General features: G+C 36.4%; 1 protein-coding gene across 11 annotated transcripts in view; it reads right to left on the bottom strand.

The window, feature by feature from the left end:
• Positions 1–1,591: 1,591 nt before the first annotated feature.
• Positions 1,592–24,854, bottom strand: part of Fcho2 (FCH and mu domain containing endocytic adaptor 2) — a 104,817-nt gene continuing 81,554 nt past the window's right edge. For all 11 annotated transcript variants that reach the window (XM_050153736.1, XM_050153744.1, XM_050153740.1 and 8 more), the window contains exons 19-26: positions 22,614–22,743; positions 14,944–15,055; positions 11,409–11,564; positions 10,943–11,075; positions 8,570–8,769; positions 7,675–7,739; positions 4,185–4,349; positions 1,592–3,905 (exon numbers count right to left, since the gene is read on the bottom strand). In XM_050153736.1, the coding sequence (XP_050009693.1) occupies positions 3,883–3,905; positions 4,185–4,349; positions 7,675–7,739; positions 8,570–8,769; positions 10,943–11,075; positions 11,409–11,564; positions 14,944–15,055; positions 22,614–22,743 (984 nt within the window). In that variant the 3' untranslated portion in view covers positions 1,592–3,882. The remainder of the gene's footprint in view (positions 3,906–4,184; positions 4,350–7,674; positions 7,740–8,569; positions 8,770–10,942; positions 11,076–11,408; positions 11,565–14,943; positions 15,056–22,613; positions 22,744–24,854) is intronic.

Genomic DNA, 24,854 nt, shown 5'->3' with positions numbered 1-24,854 from the left:
CAGGTTAAGATCCTCCCTGGTAAGCCAGCTCGTGGGCTACACAGAATATTAGAAATGGGTTAGAACAATATGTAAGAACTAACCAATAAGAAACTGGAACTAGCCGGGCCAGACAGTGTTTGAAAGAATACAGTTTCCGTGTAATTATTTCTGGGTATAAACTAGCCATGCGGGCGGCCGGGTGCCGGGGACGCAGCCCTGCCGCTCCTAATTCAACAGCCACACACACAATATAGTACACACACACACACACACAAATGTCATTTTAAAAGAGAGAGTATAGAAAAACTAAGATACATAAAAATGAGGATATTCATCAATATAAAGCAAGAATTTATGGAAAGCCAAAGACTGTATCAAATGCATGTTTGGGGGAAGGGTCAGGAAAATTAATAAAATGGACAAGGGACATGGTAAGTAGCAGAGGACTGTTATCTGAAGCTAGTTTGGTGTCTGTCTCATGGGCACACAGGGATACTTCATTTCTTCTCTCTTCTTGGAGTCAACTGCAGCTGTAAGACCAAAGCCTACCTCCTGGGCAATGGGTGGAGCAGATGATCCCACATCTAGGCCTGACCCATAAAAAACCTAATGAAGACTTTGCTTTTTTCCCATCTGGTGGCCAAAATACTTTTAGCAGAATCATGAAATGGAAGGGGCCTCGAGTTCCTCAATTACTGTATAAGCAGATATTTCCTTTACTTAGGACTTTGAGATGGGTTCTACCTCAGACTGTAGGGCATCACAACTCTCAGACTTGTCTAGTAGAGCTGGGAGTAGACATGGAGAGACCACCCACGGGATGTGTGCTGTGATTGCTACAGGCTTCCCAACCAAACCTAAATAATTATACTACTTGATTTTATGACACAGTTGACAAAATTGTCACCATTTAATATAATTTTTTTTCTTTTCTCATTTTACTCTTTTGTTTCTTCCTAAATTCGCTGGTTTGGCTTTTTTGGTTTTGTTTTTCAGACTGGATGTTCTAACTTCTGACATGATTTTTTAAAACTACATTTACTTACTTGCTATCTTACTGTGCGTGTGCGGAGGTCAGAGGAGGGCATGAGGGAGTCAGTTCCCTCTTTTCATTGTGTGGTTCTGGAAATTGAACTCAGGTCAATTTGATGACAAGCACCTTTCCTAGATGAGCCACCTCTCAGGCCTCATCATGATTTTAAATTATATACAACTGTTCCTACAAAACTGGTCAAGAAGAAAAGCCTTTACTAAAATTCATAATCAATTTAAATATTTGTAAATATGCTAAAAATAATTCATTATTAAACACTTGATAATTAGAGATATATACTAAACCACGTTTTCTATGACCAAATAAAACTTTAAGTAGTTCAATCTGTATGCTAGCAAAAATGGTGATCTAAAGCTCAAAACCTTCTGGGACTCCAGCTAAGTGTTGAGTGTTTGCCTAGCACCCGCCAGGCCCTGGGTTCAACCCCTACTACCAAAAAAGGAAACATCATTCTAATAAAGTTTAAAGTCAATTGCTCATTCCTTCCTCAGCTTGACTGTCCTATCCATAACATTATCTATTAACAGGGATACAAAGACACATAAAATCAACTGCTAAAGTATATATTACATGTTTATTAGGGATACAACTTTTATGTAAAATTTACATTTTATGAAAAAAATCGAAAATATTTACAAAATTTTGGAAGATAGATGTGCTGAAATTACAACCCAAAGTAGTAAATAACACTCCTTAAAAGCCAAACTTGTTAAGAGTTTGTTTACAAATTCCTGGTTAAAGAAGCAGCTACAAAGTCATCACTGTACACAGCAAGAACCAGCTTGCTAGATAGTCTCTCACTGAAATCTACTGGGTGTCTGAAAAACAACATTAGTGAACTTTTAGGTGAAAAAAGAAAATCCCTATAAACTCATATGGCTTTAAAACTGTAACCTGTACCCAATACAAACTTGCATGTCAACACTAGGTATGAAGGCTATGGGGATAAGAAAGTGCACAAGGTTAGCCATTCCACTCATTTCAACATAAGGTAATACCTGATTAAAAACAGACATTGTGAATTTAGCAGTGTCAGAATTCAAACAGTAAAGCATTAGCTGTCCAATAAAAGCAAATTTAGTCAATATTTTAGTAAGGGTAATTGTAAGTGGCATTTAAAAGAACTTGAGTTAGAAATTCTAATTTTGCTAGTTAGTAAAGACTAACATACAATAAATTGCCTTATGTTTGCTTAAGTCAAACCTAAATTTAGAACTGGAGTAACAATGAATATATAAAAATACCTATTTTGTATTACATACTGTGGAAGAATAGATTCTCTGCTGTGTTTAGTAGAGCAAGACGATATTTTAGTGTCTAGTAATAGGGGTTTTATCTTTTGTAAAGCTTAACAAAATAATTAGTGGTTTATATAAATTATCAAATATAACACAAACTATCACTTTTATGAAAAATTTATTATAAATTTCCACTTGTAAGTTATGAACCTTTGTCTAAAACATTTTATTTCTTTTGTCAACCAGAATTGTAGTATAAAGTAACTACTCAGTATGAGCAGTTCACATTAAGAAACAACCCAATCCTTTACTTCAAATAATCTTACCATATGGAATTTGGCAATTTTCTAATCATTAAATTGAACATAAGTGACAGTACTTCTCTCATTGCCAAAATCAATCTTTTGAAAAACTCATAGAATGCTAGAAAACTCATATTCACAACACAATAGTAACTGTGTAAATTTTTTTTTTGATAAATACAGTCAAGGGAAATGCTAAATTAGGAGTTAAAATACCAGTTACCAATTTATCACCAGTGTCAGCACTTGTTCACTTCACTTACTTATGAGGTCAATGCTGAATATCTGAAGATAATTTTATTTCCAGTAAACATACTCCATTAGGCTTATTTGTTTTTCTAGTGGCCACAGTGTGTCATTAAGGACATGAGCCAGGATTTTTAAGTATAAATTATCTTTTGGTTATTTTGAATTTTCTTTCCAATTACAGCACAAAGGTATTTTAAAAATTGCAAATATCTTTTAAATATGTTTGACCACTGTATGATTCTGAATACAAGATCCAGCGTGAGAAAAAAGTGAGGCACATGAATTAACACAGACTAGAGGCACATTTCTGGTTTTGTTATTGTTTTAAAAGGCACACATTATGTAATCCATATAAAAATAAATTAAATCTACAGCATTAATTCATCAACAATCACAACTTCTATAAAGTTAATCAACTGCAGAAGTAAGTTTTTCTGCTGTCCTTTGCAAGCTTATTTTAAAACACATTGCACTTGAGAATTTTAAAAAATCATATAAAACACCATTTACACTTTACTAATATGCTTATGAGAATCAGATTATAGGGTTTTTTATGCATACAACTTGGACTCTGGTCTGATTACCTTATGGCATATAACTCAATTAGATTGAGCTCTGAGTTAACATTCAAAACTTAAAATTCACGTTCTGTTTATATTCATTCAATATCAAACTTATGGAACTTCAAAGCTATCTCTGAGTCTAAATACGTATGGAAAGCTAAATAATTTTGTGCTTGCTCTCCTGAAATTTTAGGTTTGTTACTACATTCTAACCTTTTTAAAAACACAGATATTGAAGATAATAAACTTCATTTTAGTGACAATTTGAACACATGTGCTTCCTGAATATTGCGTTTGATCATTACTGTGTACAAGGTCATTTCAGTGCTTTTTCTTTCAATGACTCACTTTAAAAGTGCAATTTAAGGTTTGTAGTCAGCTTTCAAAGACGAAGTTTGAAAGACATCATACAAGTAAAGATAGTGTTTGGAAAGAACAGGTGATGCAGTAGCAGGTTTGCACTGTTCCCTTGAGAAAACCGCTTTCTAGGTCTATCAACAATCCGCCAAGTATCGTCCTGAAAAACACCAAGCAGACCTTCGTTGTTAGTTTCAAACACACTAAATGACCACATTGCTCTCATTACAGACACAGAACTCTAGATCCCACCTGCTGTTTACAATGCATAAGAACCACATTACATAGTCCACTATGCCGATCATGGTAACTCTACCAAGACTGTCTTTACCTTGCAGTTATAGCAAGGGGAAAAAAAAAATCATGCTTTTAAATTATAAACTGCTAGAGAACAAGTGTTTCCGACATACACTACAGAATTCAAAATATCCCAACTTACCAGTGGCAAAACGCTTCTTTACTAAAGAAAGTCTATAGCCAGTGCCAACAAGCTCAATATCGACTCCTGAGAGGGTATTTCCCTCACTAAGAAATTGCACGGCAAGTGTTGTGGGCTTGCTAGGTCCTTCTGAAAGATCAAATTTTGCTCTGAGAGATCCAGAGCCTGCAAAGAAAAGAATCAAAACTTATAAAAGGTAAACTACATTGCAAACCAAATAAAATTAAATGAGCACCTAAGCCAGTGCTTCTCAACCCTCCTAATGCTATGAGTCTTTGAAACAGCTCCTCATGTTGTGATGCCCAAATATAAAATTATTTTCACTGCTACTTCATAACTATAATTTTGCTACTTGTTACAAATCGTAACGTAAACATCTGGTATGCAAGATATCAGATAACTGACCCCTGGGAAAGGGCCATTGCAGCCCATAGGCTGAAAACTGCTGATCTAACCAAAACTACCTCAGCCAATGGTAAATTCATGAGATGTGCAGAGCAAACAAACCATTGTCCTGTTTTCAAATTAAACCCTATTCAGTGAGCTTGGACTTCTACGAAGTAATTCCAATCACTATTTTCTCTTAATTAACAGTAATGTTCAGAAATGTATACTGATTAGATAGATGCCTATGGTATGCATGTGTTAAAATGACTTAACAAGGATGAGGTAAGGAATGAGAGCAGCACATAGGGAATACAGGGGCATGACATAAGGGATGGGGGACAGGGGGGCAACAAGACAAAGTAAAGAGAAGTGAGTGATAATATCAGATGATGCAGTCCAACAAGGTAAGAGGGAAAGTCAGCTATTACTATTAGGAGGAGGGTATCAATCTCGCTATTTTTCACTAGTCTTATTAGCATCATAATCTAAACAACTGAGCTAACTGGCCAGCTGCATCACCCTTATTTTTCAGATTTTACTAGCACAACATCACATCACCCCATAGATATTTTGTAAGCGTTTATTCACATGTCCCCGTCTGACTGCAGCAGAATGAGGGCATCAGTGACACTACTGATCTGATAATGCTCTGAACACATACATTTCTGCTGAAAGGTCTAACACTGCTGGGCATGATGGTGTGCCTTTTAGGCAGGTACTGGGATGTAGACAGAGGACCTGTGAGAGCAGGCTTAAGAGAATCAAATCCACACCGCAGTATCTGGAGAACACGACACAAAGGGAGGACAGCAGCAGAGGAAACTAGAATAGTAGCAAGGCCCAGGCCCCAATAAGAAGTTTATGACATAACCACAAGGAAACACCCAAGATAAGACAGGCAGGACCATCTCAGATTAGTGTCCTACAAGAGAAGGGAGGGGCGAGATGCAAAGTAAGGAGACCAATGGCATGACAATAAAAGTGTATTAGGGCTATAGGTGACGGGAAAAGGGGCTCTGAAGGAGAGCCAAAGCATAAGCAAAGAACACAATATTTAAAAGGAAAGAAAGGAGAAGTCCAGGAGGATTTCGAACCTAATTTAACCTGGGTTTCTGGTTAGGGCAGGGGTTCTCAACCTGTGAGTCAAGACCCTTTTGGGGGTTAATGACCCTTTCACAGGATCACATACCAAGGATCTTGCATATCTGCAAGCATATAGCAAAATTACAGTTATGAAGTAGCAACAAAAATAATTTTATGGTTGGAGGTTACCACTGCATGAGGAAGTAACTATTAAAGGAAAGGCGAAAACCATTGTGTCAGGGGAAGTAGACAGCCTTGCTCAATAGCACCAAGAAGACATCCCCTGTATATACAAAGTTTAACACTACAGAGAAATATTGAACAAGATGCAGTAACTGGTCTGTCCTATGCTATCATGCCAGGGGATGCATACCAGAGAGGAGAACTTTTGCCTAACTCTTAACTATTGTCCACACAGTTCTGAAAGCTTGTCCACTCTTGCTCAACACCTCAGCTCTATGAAAGCTCCACTACCAGCACCACCGAGGAGCAGTCACCCAGCAACCCTTAAGCTTTACAACTACTGCCTGTTCCCTTTCTGGTATTGAGTTAGAATAGAAAACATATTTCTCTTTTACAGCATTTGAATCTGGTTTGAATGACCACATCAAAACCACATTCATAAAATTCTCCCATTTCCTCAAATAGAGCAGACATTTTCATACCTGAATAACAGAAGGAAAGTACTATGTGATATAAAATGTGAATCTTGTTTTTGAGAGAATAAATTCCTTTTCTGTTATATTTACAATTATCATATGTTTTATTAAATAGGGAACAAGATATTCTCTTTCCTTGCTAACTGGCTGTAAGCCTAATACACGGGATGTCTGATTTACTTCCAGTTTTAAGTTAGAAATTTCAATGTGGTTCACAATCTGTCAGTGAAGCTAGCTACCAACTAAAAATACGAAGTACTAAAACAACGAAAAAGAACTAGAAGCCAGCCACCTTACCTCAGGTGTGGCTCTCTAGTACAAATCTGCTCCCGCACAGCAGATATACAAGAATAGACAATCTAGATTTGTTGACAGTCCTTTATATATAGCAATAAAGGAGGAGAGAAACCATTGATAAGCTCAAAATGTTCAAAAAGCTGAACAAAACTGGAAGAGCTAAAGCATTCACTCATTAAGAAAAATTAATGCAGGCTAGCTAGGAAGAGAGACTTAACTGGGACTTAACTGGGAACCGTAAGCTAGTTTTACAGACTAAATCAGGAGATAGTGGAGTGATAACTAGCCATATGGTGAACACAGACAGACTCAGTCAGTAGGAGAAGACAATTAACTTGTCTCTCTTTAAAACTGCCACACAGAACTGAAGAACTGGCTTACTCTGACAGGAACAGAAAGGTTCTCTCAGCTAGACTGAGTAGACAAGTTTCATGCCAACACAGCTGGTCTCTATGCATCTGGGGAGGGAAATCTGGGTACCTGCTCTAACAGAAAGCATCTGTTCTCCCTACGAACAGAATAAGCTCAATCATGTGCAATTAATTACCTGAGTTATCTACCAAGGGATAATTCTGTTTTTTAATAAATTCTACCACTAGGTATTTCTCTTATGCAAACACAAAAAACACTTATCCTGCAGTTATAAAATTATAATAGTTAATTTTCCCTCAAAGAAAGCATATTTAAGGGAAGGGTAAAAAGTGTTCTGAATCTCAGCTTGTACATTCTTACATACGGGATTAACTTCCACCTAGTGGTCAGTCCTAGAACTGAAGCCATGAAATTTCAGAAGGAAACTTTCAAAGTACAGGCTTTAAAAACAAAAAGTAACCAAGATGGCTAGCAAGTAAAGGCTCTTGCCACCATGCCTCAAACCCGAGTCTCACCCTCAGGACCCAGTGTGGAAGGAAGAGAACTGATTGATAAAAGCTGTCCTCTGACCATGTCTGTGTGCACTCGCACAGATAATTAATAAAGGTAGCAATAGTAATGTCGTAATAGAAAACTAAGGCCGGGGAAGCAGAGTAGCACAGTACAGAGAATGAGGAGGAGCACACCCTTACCTCCACTGTCTGATTTCTCCGAAATCCCAGATAATTTCCAAAAGGCTTTCATTTGTTCTGCATTCCTGTAATAAGAACAAGTATCTTTAAATGTGTACAGTGCTGTGAAGGTGTCAGATCCCCTGGACCTGCATTTATAGACAGTTTTGAGCTGCCATGTAGGGGCTGGGAATTGAACCCAAGCCCTCTGTAAAGGACAGCCAGTGCTCTTAACCGCTGAGCCATCTCTCCAGTCAAGAACAAGTATCTTTAAATTCTGTCTCTTACAATATCTAATACATAAATGGACACTCAATAAATATACTTCAAGTATTTTTATTATAAAAACTACAGTGTGGGCTTTAAATGGCATTACCTAGTGAAAACATATCATATACATAATAAATGTAATGCTGTAGTTTTCTCAACGAATGAAAGTTTATCAAATTATAAGATTCCCTTCATTTCCAGTGGTCAGAGGAAAGAAGCCTGTGTATATGCGGCTCAGTATCTTAGTCAAAATAAACATTGTATTTAATGATAAGTATAGAATTGTCAGAATCTGTATTATAGTGCTAACAGAGGTAGAAGGGGTACAAGAGGTGGTTAGCAATGGTAGTAACTAGTACTACTGAACACTAAGCAGATATTCCTGTAGATAGGCTAAGTGCAATATTTAACCTTATTAAATAATAATTATTGCTCTTTAAATTCTACGTATGTATAGAAATGTGCTTGCCACTGGCACATGTAGGAGTCAGAAGAGCTCCTTTACATGTGTTCACAGGAACCTTTTAATTAAGGTTGTTAGATTTGCAAGGGCAAGCACTTAACCAATTATTGTTAGCTTTAAGAGGTTAAAACTGTTGCAGCTGAAGACAAACAGAAATGCAACTGGAATGCAAAAACAGTTTACCATATTGCAGGGGGAAGGGACTGCATATTTGTGACTCCTCCATCCACTGGTACCACCACCTGTATGTTGGAAAGCACACTCGGTGCGACCATAGCTTCTGGGTTGTACTTATAATCTACTCTCAAATCAGTGGTGCTGGCACTACATTTCCAGTATGTCGCAAGATTTAGAGGAGTGGACTGAATGCCATTTGATGATACCTTTAAAGAGAATCAAACAAGTAACTGTCTTTGCCTGAAGAATAAACAAGCCATGTTCATGACACAAACACCTGTGCCTAAGAATCTGCAGAATCACAACTAAGCAGCAAGAAGAGTGTCTGTTGCTAGGAAGAATAAAGCACTAGGGTCACTCTTGTGTGTGGACCTGGGACAGCCTACCTGCAAACTGCCATGGTGCAATTCCCTTGGATCCAACTGCAGAAAATCTGACTTTATAGATTAGGCACTATGTCCAGAAATTAGCATTCAATTAGGCAATTTTAAAAAATTTATTTGTATGAAGTCTTAAGCCTTTCAAAGGAGGACTCTAAGAGATCCCATTAGTTGTAAATGAATTTTAAGAATTTAGATATACATCTATAAGAAAAGAAGGTTCACCATGTGCTTCCTAAAACCTAAAACACACTTCAAACATTTATTCAGTTTAAACATAGTGAATGGCACAATTCCTGACTCTTCAGCTCCTTTTTCAAAGGGCTCCTTGAAGCCATTTCCTTCCATCTATAGCATTTACTTTCTAATAATACTATTTACTGATCATGTTTACCATCTCCTTGTCCTATTCCCAGGAATTAGCAAGCACTGATTATAAATGTCTTTTTTAGAAACACAAGCTATCTTTAATATCATAAACTATTAAAAATTCAAACATAAATGTAAAATAGAGATTAAGCTCCAGGCTTAACATGTGTAGGATATTAAGTGCTCTAACTACTGAGATGTAACCAAGCCCACCCCTTGGTGTTTTTACTCCCACTGTTAACAACATGTTACACATCCTCCCCAAGTTTAGGAACATGAAACATGGTTTTTATAACATACTGGTGAAGTAGTGTATTCCTCTGCTGCTGTATGCTCAGGTACCCTGGAAACAATACTACAGTAAATGTATTTTGTACCTTTTCTTTGTCTGTTATGAAGCTTCTGAGTAATTATTTCATAAAGAACTTTGCATTAAACCAATTAATTTGCTACAACTTCCTTCTAAAAGGTTCTATTAATTTACATTCAGGAGTAAGTGGGCACACGTCTTTCAATACTGGATGGAGCAACCATTACTGCCTTAACCACTGCATCCAAGAGTTATCCACCCTGTACTCATAAAGGTTCTTAAAGTAATCCTTTTAGTCTGTCTAATGCTTTCCAGCACTTTATATACATACTCACCTGTTTTTGTGTCAGTTATCTCTTGTGACATACCTCCTGGGTTTTAAATCTATTATTTTATGTATGTGTGCATATACGCACGCACGCACGCACACACACACACACACACACACACACACACACACGTATATTATGGTTAGAGTTGTGCTGTGGAATCAGTTCTCCCATTCCACATTTATGTGAATTTAGAAATTGAACTTGAATCATCAGGATCAAATTCAGGTTATGAGGATTGCACAAAAAGCACTTTTAATCACAGAGCCACCCCATCAGCCCCTCTTCCAGGTTTTAAACATACTTAGAAATGGCTTTCATAGTTCAACAGTAAAATGATATACTAAGTATGTTATGTATACATACATCTTTGTACACATTTATTTTAGTCACTTTATGGTTTCATTTATTATTGAGTGTTTGATACATGTAGACTTAAGAGCTTTATATTTTAAATTTTTTTCAAGGCAAAGTTTTTCTGTGTAGCCTTAGCTGTCCTGAACTTGCTCTGTAGACCAGAGTGGCCTCGAACTCAGAGATCTGCCTGTCTCTGCCTCCTGAGTGCTGAGATTAAAAACATGTGCCACTACTTCCTGTCTATTACTTCTTATTTTATTCTCTTATGTAACAGTACTAACAAATCCAGAGAAACACTTAAATTCTGTGTTATTAATATAAACAGTGAGGTTTGGCATATCAAACTTTAACTGATTTGGCATTTCTTTATGAAGAATGGCTATATCAGGGTTTTCTGGTTAAATATAATTTCATGTATTAACATTTGCTCAGTGGTTGAGTAAAAAAACAGATGGTAAACACTATCATTTTGGCTAAAATAGTCATGAACTTACTAAAGGAGTTTCAAATTCCAAAATAATCTTGCATTCTTGGAATGGACCTCATTTGGCTACATATTTACTCATTTAGAGTTCTGCCAAATTCCATTTGTTCATCTGTAAATTTAAGGTTTTCACAGTGATAGGACACTCACCTGATACTTCAATACATCTACATTATAGTAAGAAGCAGCTGGATTTTGCTCTGATAGCTTCTTGAGGTAGACAGTAACAGCTTGCATGTTCATCCAAAAATCTTTTGTGTTGGAATCACACTGTGATGGATCACTGTATGTATAAGAAACATTTTTGTTATTTCATTTGTCTTATCTTTTTCCTTCCTTTATTTAGTCAGTTGGTGAGCTGGGAAAGACTATTAGAAACAGTCAAAATGTGGGATGAGGGAAAACCAAGATTAGAAGATGAAGAACGGAACAGGGAAAAGGTTCCCTGAAAAGTAACTAGCACTAGCATCAAAACAAAGAAAAGGAAGGCACAAAGCTGCTTAACTGCAATAAATAATTTTGGCATTGTCTTCAATCAACATTATTTCATAAAGAAAAAAACATTTCTTAAAAAGAAACTTCAATCTTAATCTTAAAAGCAAAGCACAACACAAACCTGAACACAAGCTGTGAATTTGGAAGAATTTGCTCGAGTCTGCTGATGTTTTTCACTCGAAAGCACAGCACAGCCGGAGAGGGGTTGCTTGTGAAGACTTTAATAATTCCACTTGGAAATGATATTGTCACATCTCCAGTGATCTTCACAATACACCTGACATTGGAGGACATGGACAAGTGCTTAAATAATGCCTTCTCAAAAGTATGCTTGGTTTTAAAAAGTGTATGTATGTATGCATATACATACAGCTGTGCATCTGCTCATATAGACATGCATTATATCCTTTCTTAAAATTACAGACTAAACATAGAAAACAGTAATGGCGTACTCCTGCTATTACACATAAGCACAGTTCTTTGTGTGTGGTAGCTGTCCTTCAAAGACCTGTGTGGGCAGTGCTTCCCTAGTAATAGCATCAGTAACCAGTTACAGTTACTTTCTTCTCTTAAGACCTCTGAACCCCTAGGATTGGTAATGGCTGCTCTTCTTTTCATTGCTTCTTCCTCTGAAACTTGATTCACACTGTATTGCTCAGACTCTATCCTCTTCAGATCATCTCCAATGGTCCCTTTTCTTTTCCTGAAATCCTGAGTTCCTGACTCACCACTATTCTTATCTCTGCACCACTATTTCTAGCATAATTTTTATTAAGTTCAATATCTATCCAGATGGTCCTTTTAATATCCTTGGTCACCTAGTTCTTCACCTGTCTCTTCCAGGGGCTCTGTCCTTTAGCTGTCCTCAGCCACGGTCCTCAACAACCTGTTGCACAACGAGCACTTATCGACCCAGACTCTCATTTTTCTGAGTCATTCCATCTAGTAGCACAATTTAGTTCCTCACCATGCTACCTCACTTCCTAACTTCATATCCTTACATTCCTTATCGTTGATTTTCCAGGTTCCTCATTAGATATGCTCCTTTATGTTTTTGCTAACCTATCAGCTGAACAAGAAGACTTGACTAAACCTAGTTTCCCTCCCACAAACGAATAGCTGAATGTGACTAGAGAAAACTAAACTGCATGGCCAAGCCTTCCATCTGCTCCCTTAGCATGCCCTGGCTGGCCATTCTATCTTGTCTAGTTACTCGCTCCTCTGTCTTCTCATAGCTTCTGTTTCTCCTCTTACAGCATATTTCTTCACCCTAGACGTAGGTGATTATGTTATTTTTAATGAAGAAGTAAAATCAGAAAAGGATTTTCTCTTTTCACTACTGAACTCATAATCTGCCAAACCTATATCTATCATGCACCATTCCTGTTTCAATGGAAGATTTGTTCGCATGGGCAGGTTGGCCTGCGGAGGCCAGAGGTTGTTATCAGATTTCCTCCTTGATTGCTCACCACCTGATTTTTTCAAGGCCTTTCTCACTAAATCTGGAGCTCATGTGTGCAGCCATACCAGGCCTTTCTCTTTAATGTAGTATTTTTACTACTCTTTTGCGAACCTCATAGACACATACAATGTATTTGATCATATTCACCCTTTACTCTTCCTCCTAATTCTTGTCAGATGCACTACTCCCTCCCAACTTCCACACCCAGCTTTTATGTGGATGTTGGAGATCTGAATTTCAGGTCCTCAGTCTTCATGCTTGTGCAGGCACTTTATCAAGTTAAGTCATCTCCCTGGTCCCTAACGTTTAAAAAAAGAAAAAAGGAAAAAGAAAAGAAAAAAAACTGAGACAGGCTTTCACAAAGGTGAAGATGGCCTTGAACTCACTAAGTAACTGAGGATGACCCTTAACTCTTGATCCTCTTGCCTCCCGTTTCCAAGTGAAATTACCGGTGTGGGTTACCACACACAGCTCTATCTATCATCTTTAAGTCAACATATTAAAACTAAAATTCCTTTGTCCTTGCCACTATTCCATCTCTCAGCTTCCCCTCAGTAAAACATCCAAAGAATTACCTATATTTGTTTTCTCCAAACAGTTGCCTGTTCCTGCACTCCAGCAGCCTCACAAAATCTTCACCACGTCACTACAATTACATGCTTGAAGGTCACTAGTGACTTCTATACTGTCAATGCCAATGGCAGCATAAGGAATTTGTCGTACCTTCCTTCATGAAACGACTTTTAGTTTGTAGACACTGCTCAACTGGTTCTGTCCTTCTCTTGCTGCTTCTGATCTCCATCTAGTTCCTATGCTTGGTTATTCTGGTCTTCATGTTTTCAACACAGAATCAAGACTTGGTTCTCTGATCTTTTCTTCTGTCTACTTCTTAAAACCCCAACTTCGTATATTACATACAAACCAAGAACACCAAATATTTTATCTCAAGTCTACACTTACTCAGTGAGCTCCAGAATCATGTACATAGCTAACAACTTGTGTACATTAACAACACTTAACAAGTACCTCAAATTTGGCATTCTATTCTCTCAAGAAATCTTGATAACTGCTTTCAAATACATTTAGAATATCACCAACACTTACCACCTTCCCTGCTAATAATATACTTATTCACCATCATCTCTTATCTGGCTTTCTTCTGCTAATCTCTCCCACTCCCTCACTCCCTCCCCACCTCCAAAGCTGTCAAAACACTACAAAAAACACAAATGACCTTATCACCTCTCAACTCATGGGATCCACTTGGCTTATCTTATTAAAAATGAATTCCCAATTTATCACGGCCTACAATGCCCAATCTGATCTGGTACCTCTCTGGATGCATCCTCAACCACACTCCTATTTTATCCTATTCAGAGACATGTTTCACTCCGCACCCCCAAATACACCAAGCATGCCATTCCCCTGGATTCTACCACAGTGCCCTTGTCCCAGGGTCTTATTCTCCTAGATATGTGAATGGCTTGCTCCACCATACTTTCCAAGTATCTGCTTAAACCCTCTGAGAGTCTTTTTCCCCTACTGTAATTTCCCACCCTCTCACACCTCCCTTTTCAATAACATGTATGAGTACACAACTATTTGCTCCTCTTGTGTTTTCTTTACTATAATGCATGGTCAGAAGACCTCTGTTCTCTGAAGTGAAGTAGCCTTAGTATTTATTCAGAGTCTTACTGGGCATGATGGTGTACGCCTTTAATCCCAGCACTTTGGAGGCAGAGGCAGGTGAATTTCTGTTAAGTTCCAGGCCAGCCAAGGATACATAGGGACCCTGTTTTAAAAATAACCAAAAAGAGTCTTACACATAATAAGTACTTAGTGAATGAATATATGTTGAATATTATTTAAGTAGCTTGGTGGGTAAGAATGCTTGCTGCTCTTAAAGTTGACCCAACTTCAGCTCTTAGCATCCATACTAGGAAACTCACTTCAGTTCCAGGAGCTCTAATACCCTCTTCCAGCCTTGTGGGTAACAGGCATGCATATGGCCTGTATACATGCATGCAGAGAATATACACACATAAAACAAAAATAAAACCTTAAAGCAGATATAACTTTTCTCAAAAGCAAGATGCTAAACCAATTCTACAAGGACCCAAACACCTCTTCTACATCTCTTTAGAATAGTGCCCACCCCCAAACACAAGTGCATATGTATATATTTAAAACTAACTTGGTAGGATCTGCTCCTTTAAAGTAAGCATTGACGGATTCTGTAAGGGCGATGGCCACAGGTAAAGTGTCCTGGTTTCCAAGACTGACTGGGCTGGGACCCCGTGACACTCCTAGAATAGACATAATTAATCTGTTAAATCATTCTAGACATACACCAAATACTAAGATTCATACCATAAATACCACGACAGATTGATGTTAGGTTGTCACAAAAGACCTTATTACTGGTTTCATTGATGCTGCAAGTATAAACCTAGAGGTTAAGAAAGACATCATAAAACGAATTAGAACATAATGTGAATCACACTCACACACACATGTCTGGAACAAACTTACTTTTAAATGGAAAGAGATACACAGGATGGTTAGGGAAAGTCAAAAAGTAAAAGTCATTGAAACAAAGAGTTAAAATAACTACTGTGGCCTCCAAAACCCTTCAGATATAAACATTTTTTTATTAGTCACAGGCTAGTCATTTCACGGCATGATATTTGAATTTTGTCTTTACGTTCTCAAATAATAATAGTTCATATACTACTTATTACTATAATTCTCTAAATTCCTCTTTGATGCTTATATAACCTTAGTTATGTAACAGTTGGGGTTAGATATCTTTCAGATTTTTAACTATTTCATGTAGCATTTCATGTATTTGCATCTTTATCCACCCCCTTATCCGTAATAGAAGCCCCAATTCTAAAATGTTCCAAAAAATCAAACTTTGAGAATTATTACCAAAGTTCTGAATTTTGAGATTTTGAATTTCTAGACTGCAGGTGTTCATCTGGTATTGCAGTCCCATATTACTTTGCCTGAATAACATAATTATTTTAAAAATTGATTTATTTTCATTTAGACAAAACACCATCTTAACCGTATCCTATTGGAATTTTAGGCTGGCAGCACATGCCTTTTTAATCCCAGCACTCAAGAGGCCAGCCTAGTCTACAGAGTAAGTTCTAGGACAGTCTCCAAAGCTACACATAGAAACCCTGTCTTGAAAAATCAAAATAAGTAAACAAATAAATAGGCAAATACAGTTTGGGAATTTTAAAAGCATAATAAAATTCTGAACAAATCTGTGAACTAAACTTAGATGTTAAACTACCTTTAACTAGTTTATTATCACTAGAGCCAAACACCTGGCACAACTCAAAAAGAACAGTTATTTATACTGGCTCACGGCTAAGTCACTGGACTTAGTTCCTAGTGGTTGTCCTCATATGCTTCTGCAGAGTATCATGGTGACAAAAGCAAACGCTGGAGGATGACAGGAAGCAAGGAAAGAGAAAGGTATAGGGGAGCAGACATAACCTTCAAAGGCTATGACTTTCTTATTTATGTAGGTCCTAGACACTTTACATTAACATGCAAAATCTTCCAAAACACTGTCACCAGTTTGGGAGCAGAGCATTAAACTCAGGAGTGGCAGGGCACATCTCATGTCTTTTTAATCTACTTTCCCATTGCACAGAGACTGGACAATATACAGCTATGTCTCCCAAGACTTGACAATTAACCCAAAATTTTCTTTTCAGGGTCCCCTAAAGATGTCGTTGCCCCCAAGACAGCAGAAAGTAAATTTACGAACACGATGCCCACATTTCCAAGAGGTGGGTGGGTAGTTTTTGGTTGTTCAATGAGTTATGGATATTTGTCATTGTTTAGGGGGATTGGTTACAAGTTGTTACTGGTAATGGTCAGGAAAGATTAGAGATTAGATTCAGAGTTCTTGTTTTGATAAGAAGGGGGATATGACAGGATAAAAGGGTAGATTATTGAATCTACTCTGAAAAGAAAAAAGGGAGGATATTGATATAAAACAAAAAGGTAAATTATTGAATCTACCTTTAAAAATAAACTACTATCTTTAAATATTTTACACTAGATTGGACTTTTGTATAATGATACAAACGAGATTAATTTTGTTAGAACATACTGCACATACCTTTCTAATCTTGCTCAAGGTACTGTGCCTATACAGCTCATTTAACAATATAATACAAATTTCTAGCCCTTGAAAGTTATTATTACCAACTACTTAGAATAAGGAAATGTAGGTTAGTAATCACCTATTACAATCAAACTTGGTAGTCACATTAGGTATGTTACAAGATCGAAGAGATATATTTTAAATAGACATTGTCTTCAAACACTTGAGAGATCTATAGAATATGGCATTTAAGATGTTCTAATAGCATAGGTTTTTTAATTTGCTGTTGGTGGTGTTGTTGGTTTTTTTGCTCACTGTCCCTAATTTTATTAGATTTAAAACAATGTGTGTATATATACATACACACACAGCAACCATATAAAAAGTATGATTACTTGCCTTCATCAATTCTCATGTATCTGAACCATATTAATTATACTTTCATACAGAAAGATGTTTTTGTAGTAACAAAAAGAAAAAACAAAACCCTCAGCTCAAGTGTTGAATTATAAATTACAGAGAGCATTAGTGAGACGGTTTATGGATCAAAAATAGGAAATAACATCCAACTCTTTCCAATGAAACTTCCCAATTGTTGCCAACCTAGGTTTTCATCTTAAAGTACTTCAGATCTACAGCAAGGGATTTAAGATGTTTTAATAACATAGGTTCTTTTTTTTTTTTTTTTATGACAATGAGACATGCCTACTCCTGGAAACATCAATCTACTTCAGAGAAGATAATGGGCATCGAAGAAACGCCACATGAAGCTTACTTTCTTTGTGGCAAAAGTAAGCCACTGGGCAAGAAAATGCTCTTGCCTCAACTGCTGAGAGCATGCTGCCCTAATTGGACAAGCAGGACATAAAAAAGAGTGACTACAAACCTTGTCAAGACACGGTAGGACCATCATCCAAAAATCCTGCTTCATAGAAAAGTCTGTTAAATATTCTAAGCCTTTAGGCCAACGTTGGAGAGGAATCTTGGGTGACTGACCAGGCAGCCAGCTGTTTCTGTCATTTCTAACATTTCTGGAAGTCTTTTGCTTGCACTTCGTGCTTTCTCACTTATTATTTCCTTCTCAGGTCTTTGAGGAAGTTGAAGACTAGATAATTATGATTTTCCTTGTTTACCAAACTCAGATTTAAAAAAAAAAAAAAAATCACGGTCTGGAGAGATAGCCCAGAGGTTTTGAGTACTAGCTGCTCTCCCAAAGGTCCTGAGTAAATTCCCAGCAACCACATGGTGGCTCACAACCATCTGTAATGAGATCTGGTGTCCTCTTCTGGTGTGCAAGCATACATGCAGACAGATCACTGTACAAATAATAAATAAATCTTCAAAAAAAATTTTAAAAAGTCACAAAAGAAATGTAAAGTATATAAGGTCGAGAGACATAAAAGGTAATTTTGAGTTGGTAATGCAAGACAGGATAGAAAGTGAATTAGGTATCTTTGGACTCACCAAGATAGGATAGATAATGAAGTATTTTCTCTGAATTTGTCAAATGCAAATGGACTAGACACTGTTGATGTATTTATTGCCTGTATATATTACACATAGTTATTGTACTTACTGTATACAGTTTTTCTTATATTAGCTATAACCTTTTTATTTTAGACAAAAAGGGGAAATAAAGCAATACTTTGTGTTTTAACAAAGCTTGCCTGAAGATCAGGGTGGAGAGCTAGCCATACTAGTCAGGCATCAGGCCAGGGGGTGGTGGCTCACACCTTTAATTCCAGCACTAGGGAGTTGGAGACAAGAAAGGATATGGCTGGGCAGAGAAAGGAATATAAGGAAGGAGAAGACAGGAGCGCAGATGCGGTCAGAGGATACAAGTCCAAGGACAGGGTCACACTTTTGGTCTGAACATTTATTTGTAGATGTAAAAAGTCTCTCGAAAGGCTGGTTGCACTGCTTCTCTGATAGCTCAGCTTTCACCCCCTAACATCTGTTTCGGCGCTTTTATTATTAAAACCAATTAGAGCTTGTGCTACAAGGTAGGATCAAATAATACTTAATATCACGATGTACTGAATGCTTATTTATGTTGCAATGTCAAAATTCTCTTCCTAAGACTAAACAATCTTCCATGACACACACATATTAATTTTTCACCTTCTTGCTACTGTAAGTAGACAGAAGGATGTATACAGGCTACATAAAAACACAATGTCATTTTATATAAGGGACTTGAGCATCCATGAATTATTTTGTATCATTGAAGGTTGTAAAAACTAATCCCCAGGGCTGTAGAGATGGCTTGGAGGTTAAGAGCTCTGACTGCTCTTCCAGAGGATTTAGGTTCAAGTCCTAGCACCCACATGGCAGCTCACAACTGTGTGCAACTCCAGTTCCAGAGGATCTGATGGCACCCATGGTAAAACACCAATGCACATAAAATAAAAATACGGGTGCTCAATGACAGAGCAATTGATAAACAGCTACAAAGCCCCATATTTGTTCAATAATACTAAACTAAAAAAAAATTACCAAGTCAGTTAATCATTTCAATTTTCCAATTTGTTCATATGATCAGAATTCTTGAACTAATTTCCCTATAAACTGTCATGCTTCTTATGAAATACTGGCAAGCAAAGAGTTAGAAGATTGACTCAAAACCACCTTACCATTTGGTACATTCACATTTGTGTTATCTAATTTTCTTTCAAAACTATATTGCGCATGTAGACTTCAAAATAATGAACTTATAAAGGAAATATTTATCTGTCTACAACAATAAGCTTATCTTTAAGCATTTTTTCAAAGTGAAAACAATTTGTACCTTTAACAAGGACATTTTCATTTCCAATTTGGTTTAACTGCTACATATTTAGATAGCTTTAAGGTCTGAAAATACAGAGTCTGAGCATCCAAGGTAAACTTATAAAGGAAATATTCTATATTTTTATTTAAAGATTTTAGAAGTGAAAACAACTTGTAGTCTTCATAATATTTTCATTTCCAATTTTGGTTTAAATGCTACATATTTAGATAGCTTTAAGTTCTAAAAACAAAGAGTCTGAGTATCTAGGATAAACAGGATACAGAGTACCTTTCTTCAACAAATTCATTCATACATAATTTCTTTCAACACCGTACCCATGTGGCCTTTGCTCTCACAGTATAAGTATTATAATTTAATTTTTTAATACTTATTTTTTTAATTTATATGTGTGGGTGTTTTGCCTGCATGTGTATGCCTGTTTAGTTGTGAGTCACCAAGTGGGTGCTGGGAATTGAAAGCAAGAGCAGCCAGTGCTCTAAACCACTGAGCCAAATCTCCAGCCATTTTTATAACATTTTTAAAGCTGACATGTTTTGTTTCTTTTCTAATCACTCTATTCTGACCCCTTGAGAGTTCCAGTCTATTGATTTTTTTTTTAATGCCTAGGCAGAATGGAAGAAATGTAAAAACAGTATGCATTTTTCTAAGTAAGGATCTGGTCTCATACAGTGACTGGACATAATTATTAGCACAAAACTGAGATAGTTAATATTAGGGTTATTTTTGACTGCTGACACACCATACATTGCTGGAAAGAAAAAAATAAGTGAAACATTTTAGACAGCTTTAGAAGCATTAGTTACATGAATACTTGCTTCTGATACAATACCTGGTGATGTCTCACTGTGCTTTTCAATTTCAGAGAGTGTCCCAATCAAATTATGGTCTTCTATCACATTTAAATAAGATAAAACATTGCAGGGAAAGAAAACATTTTCAAGAAAGAAGAAATTTCAAAACAACAACCTCAAATCTAAATAAAGCTTAATAATCCTAACAAACAAACAAAGAACTGTTTAGGTGAACTGAAGACCGTCTGGTGTAAAAACTCAGTATCCATCTGCTTTGCCTACATCATCTCTGCCACTTGCCACTGGATCTCCTATTGCCGACATTAGGAACTAAAACAATAAACAAACACATACCAGCTCAATCAAAATCAACTTAGCATTGCCATCATAAAAGAAAACCGTCTGAAACATGCACATCAAACGAACTGCATGCATCCCAGGACAAATGCACACACAGCCCAACACGTTTATAGATCACAGTATCGTGTAGATGTCAAAGAGCTGGATATCCCCATAGGCAATGAAAAAACTGAAGTTTATTTTGGTTATTCAAGCTACATGATAAATTTCCAGTAGGACCAATCTATTCCTAGAAGTATAGATTTTGTGGAAATAAAATTAAGAAAACCACACACACAAACAAAAATAAGGTTGTTCATTAAAAGAAAATAATTATTAGTTATCCTCAATTACATAAATTTAAAACACAAAAATGCTATGTAAAATGCAGTGTGAAATAAGATGGTAGTGTCAGACTGGAACATTTAGAAATCAAACCATTTACATTTTCTTCTAGCCTACACTACTTATGCTATTTTTATAACTGTCAAACAGACAAGATGCATTTCTTATAAGTAAGCTAGGACAAATTAAAATGGATTTAATTAAATTAGCTTAATTATAGTTATCACTCACAAGCAGCATGTATCACAATCACCTGAAAAGCATGTAAAAGCTTGGTCCCACTCCTGGAGTGTCTGACTTTAAATGTCTACATTTCTCTTAGTACCCAGATGGCATAGATGTTGTAGAACCAATACCAGCAGAAGCAAAAGGACCAGCTTTAACTGTGATGGAAACAGTTGCACCTGAAACAGCTGGGGTTATGTTTGTTCTTAACAGTGATATGAATTAGAAAAATAATTTTAAAGAAATTAAAGAGAGAGAGAAGGCTGGAGAGATGGCTCTGAGGTTAAGAGCACTGGTTTCTTTGCTAGAGATCATGAGTTCAATTCCGAGAAACCACATGATGGCTCACACCCATGCATAATGAGATCTGGTGCCCTCTTCAGGCACACAGGCATAACATGTAGGCAGAACAGTGTATACATAATACATAAATCTTTAAAAAAAAAAAAAAAAGAGGGGGGATGAGAACATATAAAAATCCTGATCAAGGCAATAAGCTAAAAAAATTCGTGAGTAATTTATAGCTGCTGTAAAACACTGCTTTTGTTTAAGAAGGTTTAGGTTATATAAATAATTTCAGTCTAATAATTACTTTTAATATTTGTAATATATTCCTTTAGATATAAATAGATCACCATAAGCCCCCAACACTTTCACTGAATAAAAAGTTTCAAGAAATTATTTTCAAACACAAACTTTCTTTTTAAAAAAAATTATTTAATTATTTTATTTAGTGCGTGTGTAAGTGTATGTATATGTACAACATTGGTAAATTAATCGGACTCTGTCAGGATCCTCCAGAAATGGAGTTACAGGCAGCTGTGCACTGGCATGTAGATGGAAGTTCCATTTCTCTACTAGAGCAGTTAGGCACTCTAAGCAGTGAACCACCTCTCCTGCCCCCAAAGCACAAACTTTTTTAAAGAATGAAAATGTCAGTTCAAAGTAGAATTGACTGCTATTGTACAATATTCCCTTAACATGTATACTGACCAACAGTTTACAAACTGACAATTCTCAATAGTTTCAGCTATAGTTAAAATACTCCTACTCAGAAAATAAGGACTAAAATAGAATAGAAAATGTGGTCAGTTTTACAAGTTATGTCCAGAAACACAAAATTTCCAATTTTAAATTCTTTACTTCCCACTAGAGGAGAAGAGGAAAAAAAGTGTCTGAATGTGAGTGTGTGTGTAAATGTACCCTTTGTATGCTGACTTTCATAACCAACAACAGCCACTTACCTACTGTTGGAGTATTGGCAGCACTCAGTGAGGCAGATGAAGAGATAGAAGAAGAACTCTCTGCCCGGGCTAAGGGAGCGGTAGGGGGTGGGCTGGTGTTGGAAGTTACAGGTGGGCTGAATGGCCTGGGCTTAAAAACAAACAGTTATTTATCAAAATGCTAAGGCAAAATTTTCTTTGTCAGAGAAATTTTTTAAGTCATAACAAATCAAATAACTTTACCATGAGTTTTTTTTACCTATGTATTCGATATTATGTCAAATCACTTCCAATAATATACTGAAACCTGATATGGCTATTTTAAAACAATGGTTTCAAGGTTTGGGGCATAAAATATTTTCTGCATTTCAAAAATTAGACATAATAAGGTACTCAGAACTGAATGAAAGTCCTTCGTATCTACTATCGAACAGCCTTCCAGAGATTATGTACACGATAATTTCTATAAATATGAGATTAGTTCTCTGTAGTCTGTCATCAATAGTCATAGAATAAGGAAACACAAGTTGTAAACGGTCTAGTTAATACAAATTTAGAAAGGCATATTTTCATGTTTGTTTGTTTTCTAAGTTTTACTATTTACTATGTTTACAGGAAATTGGTATGTGGGAGCCAGATAAGGGTATTGATTCTCTAAGGGTCTAAAATAAACGTGTATACCATTTAGTTCAAGAATTTCATTGTAAAAATCACTTAATAAGGAAATACTGAAATGTCTACAAAGCATAGCTATACTAAGTTACTATATTAACAAGAACTTAGAATTATCAAATTTCTAAAATCTTTAGGACTTTAATTCTACAATGTAGACTTAAACAATGAAATACTCTATAGCTACTTGACATATTGCTTCCTGAAGTCCCTGAAGTAGTTTCAAGAAGGATCTCAAGGAAGAAAGTTGATAGAACTATTCAACTATGAATTCACTTTTAATGATTTTAATTACTTGACACAGGATTCTACTACTTTTAAAGAAGCTTGAAGACTATAAAGAATTCACAATAAAGACAATTCCAAAATACTTTAAAGTAAAAACAAGAAAAATATGTAAAACATATATATGCTTCATAGCTTTTTGAGCAATCAATCACCTGTATACAACATCCTTACAGTTTTATATATGTTAAAGTCACTTAAATCTTACAAAATCAATTATTTTCATCTTCCCTAGGCATCTTACTAAAACTTGTCTAACACTGAACAGCTAATAGGCCTGTCCTTATAGTAACTGTTAATCTACCATCTTTGATCAAATATTTATGCATTAGGAAAACAATGAAAGGCTATATATTAAATTGTTAACTCAGTTATCTTTGGTAATACATGGGATCCATATTTTTCTGTGTTTTCTAAATTTTCTAACATGTTTAGAGGCTAAAAAAAAAAAGGCAAACAAACCAAGTTTTATAATAATAAAAAAGAAAGTTAAGACTTAGTGATTCTAGTCAAGCACTTTAATCCCAGCACTTGGGAGTTGGAGGCAGGTGAATCTCTTGAGTTCAAGGCCAACCTAGTCTACAGAGTGAGTTCCTGAATGCTAGTGCTACACAGAGAATCCCTGTCTCAAAAATACATAAATGAATGAATAGACAGACAGACAGAGAAACAAACTTAGTGATTCTTATATTATTTAAATTATAGCTATCTCCTTGGTAGCATACATCTAGTCTTCTCTCATTTTCAGTAAGTCAGTTCACGGGGACAAGAAATGAAAGAGGCTACCATTTTAAAGTGGCCCTCCATTCAAAGTACATTTCCAATCTATGTACTGGGTTTTATTCAATGTGAACATGAAAAACTAATACATAATCCAGAAGAGGGAACAGATACTAAGTCTACATAGTGTAATATGCACAGTCATTAACAGAACTACAAGCCAAGTGTATGGCAGCCCACAGAGAACAATACAATCTGCTGGAAGAATAACCACCAGGCAGCTGATGGATAGCTAGGTCTTAAAGAAAAAAGCCATTTTTGCCTCAGAGAAAACCGTCACTTCAAACAAAGAAGTACAATAAAACATGGATGTATCAAATAGCATGAACAAGCTCAATGGTAGTGTGAGGGTATAAGTGTCATGATGAGGCCCAAAGTTCAATCCTATTCCTAGTTCAATCCTATTCCTATCTCCTTAGAAGAACACAAAAGAAAAAACACAGCATATAGTGTTCGGAGAATAGCTGAAAGTTTGAGTGGCTGGAAAGATAGGAAAGGGGGGCTGGGATGTGACGCAGGCTACTG

This window comes from Alexandromys fortis, unplaced genomic scaffold, assembly GCF_014885135.2.
Source record: "Alexandromys fortis isolate MF-2015 unplaced genomic scaffold, M_Fortis_MF-2015_v1.1 scaffold_79, whole genome shotgun sequence".
In the NCBI taxonomy this organism is placed as follows: domain Eukaryota; kingdom Metazoa; phylum Chordata; class Mammalia; order Rodentia; family Cricetidae; genus Alexandromys; species Alexandromys fortis.
Note: the sequence above shows the minus strand (reverse complement) of the source record. Positions and strands in the feature narration are given on the sequence as shown.